Below are 7,898 nucleotides of genomic sequence, written 5' to 3' on the forward strand. Positions count from 1 at the left end.
GTAAAAATGTTTTTTAAACAAAGACGTATTATATTTGACATGACTCGTTTCCCAAAAAAAGTTTACGTCGAAACGTAGAGCAAATCAGATCCATACCGACATGTACATATAAATATGTACGTAAAATTAGATTTTTAGTAAAGGAGGTACAAGGGTAAAATCGAAACTAATTATTAGTAAAAAACTTAATAGGTTAAAAACGTTCGTAAAATAGTGTCATGTAGCACTAATGCCACATCACTGCCAGTGACCACCAACATCGTAATGGCTCGTAAAAATAAAATAAATAAAAAAGGAAAATATAACAACAAACGAAAAGCATACGTAAAATCATTTAGCCACGCACACCCGTTATAGTGTGTTAATATGGAAAAATAGACCGAAACGTAAAACGTAGAAAATAATAATTAAGTCGATCTAGGACCCGTGCGTTCCGACGAACCGGTCAAATGGAGAAAAATAGACGCGTTGCGACGGGCCTGTCAAATGGGAATAATAATAAGACGAAAAAACATTGAACCCCACACGTACGTTGCGAAAGATTAAACGTATGAGGAACCAAAGTTGAAATTAAAAAAAAAGTTGTGATTAAATTGTAAAAGTTAAAAAACTTTGTGTTAAAAATAAAAAAAAATCAAAAGGGTTAAAATTGAAAAATCAACTTTTTTTTGAAATACTCCCTAAGCCTAATGTACAACTACATATAGCAACATAATGTTGCTAATTTATATGATGGAAATGTGTTTATGAACATAACAATTTGAAGCTTTAGTTGCATACTTGCATTCATAATTTCTAGAATAAGTCAACACATGCACATTTTGGGATTTTGACTCCATCAAGCCATCAACCATGTAGATTTGTATGGACTTGTCCATTGTCAAATAATGCACTATACGTACATTATTATTATTATCCTACATATACATTTAGCAACTTGGGGGAATAGTGCCAGGCAGATTATCCTACATATACATTTAGCAACTTGGGGGAATAGTGCCAGGCAGCTGCCTGGCACTCCCCCATTCGACCAACACGTTTTATTGTTTTATATTTATTCTAAAATTACGGTTTCGTCATTAATTTAAAATATTTTCCCGGTTTTGCCCCCACTTCAAAATAAAATTATGTTTTTGTCCCTCGCTCAAAATTACGATTTTGCCCTACGTTCAAAATTATGATTTATCCCCAAATTACAATTATATTTTTGGCCCCAGTTCAAAATAAATTTTTTGCTTTTCTCCCAAACTAAAACTGACGATTTTTTTATTTTCTTCCTGGAAAATATCCATATAATTAAACAATTGTAATAAAAACTTATACTTCTATATTCTGTTTGTATTAGCTAAACCTGAGCAAAACATGCGGGTCATGTCGGCCGAGTAACGAATTAAAATGGGTTCTCATCGATTTATATCGGGTTAGGTTTCAAAAAGGCTTCGTCAATCATAACTCAAAACAGTTATGTTAATTCATCAAGGATACATCTTTCATTATTTGTATTTTTGCTATTATTTGATAAATTATAAGTACCAACAAACTATAAATGAACATGTCCAACATTCATGAGTTATTAAACACGACATTTTTTTATTTGTTTTTTTCAAAAAAATAATATTAGCTAAGATATATATTTTTTTATTATCATGAATAAGTCAGACTTCAATTTAGAACAACACGTATATACCAATAAATTAAACTAACTACATATATAGCTTGTGAAAGGTATATATTTGTATCAGTTTACATATATGTTATACTTATCTTACAATAGATATACATATACATATCTTTGATCGCTTGCTTCAACGTTTAATCGACTTGATATGGATCGCCAAAATCAAAACTGTATTTTCCACCACCATCATTAGAATAAATCAAACCCAGGACAATCGTGATTTTCTAGAGATGCAAGTAGATCATATAACCAATGAAGCCTCCTTCACTTTGTTTTGTGGTTGCTAGTGATTCAATTAACGTATGAGAGATATTTGTCACTCATAGAAAGTATCAAGTATGGTTAGCTATTAATATAGATATCAAGTCTTGATAATCAGAATGTAAACAAGTTTTGAGCAGTGATTTTCTTGGTTAATTTGATTCACTGATCGGGAGATTGACTAACATTCTTCTTTCAATCTGGAACTAATGGAGCTCTAAGATGGAACTAATTTCTTATTTGGAGATCAAAGATTGAACTAATTATGATTTTGAAGGTCGAAGATGGACAAAGTGCTACCATATATTATGCTTTCCTTTACCAAAAATCTAACTGAAAGGCATTAACAGTTGACCTCTCTCGTTTAATTTACGAGAGCTTAAGCTTGAGCTTGGCTCAGTTTTTGTTTATGAGACTCGAGCTTGGTTCTTAGGTAGTTTTCAAGCTTGAGCTCGAGCTAGGGCTCGGCTCGTTTATTATTTATTAATTAATTTATATAAATCTTAAGTATTTTTTTGTATAAATTTTATATATAACATAATTAATTTATGTGTGTGTCATATTTTATAAATAAAAGTTATATTTATATAAAGTCATATTCAATATATTAAATAAAAATGAAAGACTTGTTTAGGCTTGCGAGCCTGCTCGAGCTCGATAAGTACGTGAAGCACAGACTCATTACTAAACACGCTTATTTTTAGGCTCAAGCTCTCTTTTAAGCACGACTCGTTTCGTACTTTTTTTTCAAGTCAATCTCAAGTAGCTTTGACTGGTTTTTGAGGTGTATTGCCTTGATTGGAACTCTGTTAAAGATAAATACCTTATTCCTATGTGGGGCAAGTTACTTAGAAAAAGTCGCCACATGTTACCCTAATTATGTCAAAGGTTAATGAAATTGGATTTTAATTATTCAGAGAATTAAAGATTGTAGGATCATAAGATTGCTTCACAAACCAATCTTACACATAAGGTTAACTTTTAGTTTTGACGCTTGTAATATGGACGGATAAATAGGCTAATCATTTGACGATCCAAACTTGCAAATGTACTTAAATTATTAGTTTTGACTCTTGTGGGGTTGGATGACAAGATCAATAATAGACAATTTGATCTTGCAAACATGGTTAAATTCCTACTTTTAGCTCTTAAAGATGAGTTTAGATTTTTGATTCGATTATTTGAAATATTTGTTTAAGTATATAACTTCAGATATTAGCTCACATGTGTAATTTTTCTAATCCGATCAAAAATCACCTTTCCTTCTACCCAAGCCATTAAACTTTTTGTCTTATAAAATTGTGTTGTGTTTTATACATTCTCTAGATGTTTGTGTCTACAATTTGTATTGCAATTTTTATTTGACTTTTGAGGTCACTCTATATATTGCAAGTTTTTATGCCAACTGATATTTTAATGAAACCAGTGTATAAATTGACATTCTATGAAAAAAAAAAAAAAAAAAAAAAAAAAACTATATATGTAATAAATAAACATAAAGAAAGTGGGACACTTTCCAAAAATAATACAACGATGCATGTATGACTTATAGATAATAAAAATATAATTTATATAAACTCCATAGAAAATTATACAAATCACTAAATGATTTCAAGTATTTATATTAGCCAATAATCGAATAAAGATACATGGGCTTCTGACTTCTCATAAAGCATTTTGCCCTACGCGGGCGTGAAAGCATTTTGATGATTTTCTATTGTTTTTTTAACATTCAATAATATACCAATCAATCTTTATAGCTACCTTAATTTAAGACCTCATTTTACATAAATCCCTAATAAACCCCTCACAACGTATCTTAATTCTTAATTAGTGGTGTGAAGGATGAAAAACCCAATATAACTAACACTTTTTTTTCTTTTTTCTTTTCAAATAAAGCAAACGCCACTCATAACACAGTCTTAACCGCCCATTCAATGGAATGGCCAAAATGCCAAATATAATTTGTTAAAAGTGAACCTGCATGCACTTGTTCTTGAAAGTTAAAAGTCCTCATAATATTGTTACAAATGTATAATCACACACAACTACTTCAACAAAAATTAAATTCCAAAAATATTTATTGAATTATTATAAAACATACAGATCATAACCGATTTAACATTATTGTATGACAAAATAAAGAAGTTTAAATTAAAAGCAAGATTGAAAATAGGAAATTAATGAAGAACATAAACGTTGTACTCCACAATGGCATCTCCATTAGTTGCATTAAAGAAAAAAGTCCTAGCTTCGGCATACCCACGAGCAAATCGGAAAACACCAGTTCCTCCGACTACCGGAAACTCTCTCATCGGAGATGAAATAGGGTTCCGGCCCAATATACTCAAAGTGCTTCCATTAAACCTTTCTTCATCAAACACATAGTTTTGGACCATCATAAAACTCATGTTATTCAAATCTGCTGACGCGTACATCCCTTGAGCTCTTCCTACCCGTGTAGTGTTTGGTTCGGGCCCCACTGTAAGGAGGTTGTCCATCATGACAACCGCCCCGAATCCAGAGGCCGACGTGTTGGTAATGGGGGCTGCAGCCACCCGAATGGCGGTTGCATTTGGTCCCCCAACTACGTCATGGAAGAAGAAGTGGAGGCGTGTTAGGTTTTGTCTTCCAAGTCGGAGTGTTGATCGTGGTAAGCTGGTCGAGAATGGTTGTGATTTTCCGGCGAGGACGAGGGAGAAAAGTATGACTATGAAGGTGGTGGAGATAAGATTGTTGGCCATGATGTTAAACTGAATTGAGAAATGGAAAATGGTGGATAATATGTTTTTACTTTGCATGGTGCTTTGGGTTTTATAGTTGAATGAAAGCAAGAATAGTCAAATTATATGTGAACTAAATCATCAATGGTGTACTAATTTAGAAAAAAATGGTGTTATTATAAATAGATATAATATTAAAATTATTATTTAGTTTTATAGAATGCGGTCAAGCCTCAAAACACGACAATTTTAAGCTTTAGTTGTATGAATTATGAAATTATCATTAGACTACTTACATTGTCAACAAATGCACATGGGATTTTTTAATAATTTAATTTCAACAAGCCATCAACCTAGTACTGGAAGGCAGGGACTTTTCCATGGTCAAATATTGCAAGGTACGTACGTACGTTATGACCTTTTCTTTTTTGAGTAAACTAGTAATCAGGCACGCGCGCGTTGCAGCGCGGATACATTACAAACATCGAATAGATTAGTCCAAACGTTATCTGACGCGCTAATCAAAGGTTGACGCACGTTCATGCGTATCCGATTGAACTCAATGTAACATATATAAGCGTTGCGATCAGATCAAAATGTAGAGTAAATCGAATTTATACCGTACAATCATAATGTATTATATGTGACCCGACTCATACATAAAAAATGTAACGGGTATAAAGGAAAAACTAACACGTGTAATCAAAAGGGCTTAATTAGACCTTTTTAAAACAAAAATAAATAAGCACGGAAACGTATTATGTTTCACCTGACTTGTTTTTCAAAAGGGTTTACATCAAAACATAGACCAACTCAAATTTATACCGACACGTACATTTTTTTAAAACAAAAATAAATAAGCATGGAAACGTATTATATTTGACCTGACTTGTTTTTCAAAAATGTTTACATCAAAACATAGACCAACTCAAATTTATACCTACACGTACATAAATATATGTGCACAAAAAAAGGTTTTTTAAACGAAACCGTATTATATTTGACCAGACTCTTTTTCATAAAATGTTCACGGCAAAATATAGACAGACTCAACTTTAAAAAATATATATTGATATAGATGAACACATCGCAATGGGCATATATGGATTGTATGAAAATATATATGTAGATTTAATCACTATTAATTAAAATAAATATACTATGAAAATAAGTAAAGAAAGTTGTTAGCATTTGTGTAAAATAAACCTAAATAATTAAAATAAGAAAAATATTAAAATAACTAACATATGTTAGTTTAGTAATGGTACTTGTCAAGCGATGATAATTGGAATATGGAAATTCGAAAAAAAAAGGAAATGTAAAGTGCCATGACAGTAAAGGAACGGAAAAAAGAAGGGCCAAATATGAAAAATACACCGACCTTTAACTTTAAGAATATGTAAATTTCAAAAATCGTCCTTTATGCTGACATTAGAGGAATTTTTTGCACAAATAGGGGGTTGAGCCTGAAAAGAGTGTATGTAGGTGACCTGCAAAATAATCAGCGTTCTTAGGTAGTCCGTTGTTTGAAACAGCGAGGTTCTACCAAAAATCTGCACAACCTGCAGGTTTCCTGCATAACCACAGAAGTTCGCTGTTTGAAGTTAATATCTTAAGAAGTCCGTTGTTTGGATGTTATAACTTAGCCTACTTCGCTGTTTTAAAACATGATCTAAAAGAACTTTGTTGTTTGGATGTTATACCTTGTAGAAGATCGCTATTTCAAAGCAAGATCTAAAAGAACTCCACTGTTTGGATGTTATACCTTCCTAAGTCCGCTGTTATGAAGCAATACTTAAAAGAACTTTGCTGATTGATAATAATACCTTAATTAAGTCCGTTGTTTGCTATCAATACCTTACCGAAGTTCGTTAATTTGAACAAATACTTTCTAGAAGTTCGCTTAAACTAACTAATACCTTCATGCACTTCGTTGAATTGAATAACAAATATTTACCTTCATGTATAGATATGTTATTTAAACCTCAATTAGATTAATGTGTGTTCACGTGATTCTTACAAGATTCCCTGTTCAATGTTTTCTTTTTCATGTTCTATGGCAGAATTATAAAGCAATATGTGGTGAAGGAATTGAATTCAGCAAACAATATCAACTACTTATCTCATACAAAAGAGTAAATTGGGGATTGTCTGAATTGCTGGACTAGGAGGAAGAATACTTCACATGAAAGCAAAAGACGGGACTGTGTTGTTTCAACATGATGTTTTTCTTAGTTTTAACGTTGTAGTACCTATTGGAGACGGTGCGTTGAGGAGACCAATCATTCTCTGCCCTTTTTTCTGTAGGTGATGAGGATCACACAACAAAGTTTTCGTCTAAGTTACGCATTTTAATAGGAAAATCTCATGTACTTGGAGATGATAACGTGTTAATTAGATCCTCTATTACTGTTGTGTAATAATTAAAAGTGTATTTTATAGCTTTGTGTAATAGTCGGATGATAATCTGTGTTGTTTAGCCTTCATGTGGTGACAGCGAAAGGGAAAGAGATGAGACTATTCAAGTAACTGCTCAATCACGGGTTCCTGCAAGGAGAAGTCCACACTCACAATTAGATATCACAATTAGAGAAAATGTAGCCTCCAAGAAGACTATTCGGGACTTGGTTCAACATGATGTTTTTCTCAGTTTTAAAGTCGGTGGACCTATTGGTGATGATACGAGGAGGAGAACGATTATTTTCTGCCCTGTAACAACCCGCACCTTCGTGCGTTGTTACTACTCGATACACTCGTTACGCCTAGCACCAGAGATTCAGATCATAATGAAACTATATCAGGTATATCGCTAAATCGAAGTATAATCGAATAATTACGCGTATTCTATCGCTATTACAAACCTATTTTCAATAAATTATAACACTCACGATGATGTCAAGTGAGGACTTAATCTACCCTCCTCGATAACCGTGAGGTGTCAAAATGTAAACAAGCAACGCTAACAAAGACTATCGGGTGAGTACCATGTCTCCAGCCATCATGACGATGACGACAACACGAGCAAGTAGTGCCCCGATAATCATTGTGGCACATCACATCGAAGAACGCACTCGAAGGCACGCGTAAATTGATCATCGCACCGAATATTGGATATATAGATACGTATATACGGCCCTTTTGTGATTATATATAATAAATAATTAAATAATTATATAAATATATGAAAATAAGGCCCAAACAGTCGAAATCGCGCCAAAAACGAGGACCCAGGGCTT

The 7,898-nt window shown here is 32.8% G+C and overlaps 1 protein-coding gene across 1 annotated transcript; it reads right to left on the minus strand.

Moving 5' to 3' along the window:
- Positions 1-4,002: 4,002 nt before the first annotated feature.
- On the minus strand, positions 4,003-4,709 carry LOC110940056 (dirigent protein 21). Its single transcript, XM_022181617.2, has one exon. It carries the CDS (start codon positions 4,681-4,683, stop codon positions 4,120-4,122), a length of 564 nt encoding a protein of 187 aa, XP_022037309.1. The 5' UTR covers positions 4,684-4,709; the 3' UTR covers positions 4,003-4,119.
- Positions 4,710-7,898: the final 3,189 nt, after the last annotated feature.

Source organism: Helianthus annuus, chromosome 1 (genome assembly GCF_002127325.2).
Source record: "Helianthus annuus cultivar XRQ/B chromosome 1, HanXRQr2.0-SUNRISE, whole genome shotgun sequence".
In the NCBI taxonomy this organism is placed as follows: domain Eukaryota; kingdom Viridiplantae; phylum Streptophyta; class Magnoliopsida; order Asterales; family Asteraceae; genus Helianthus; species Helianthus annuus.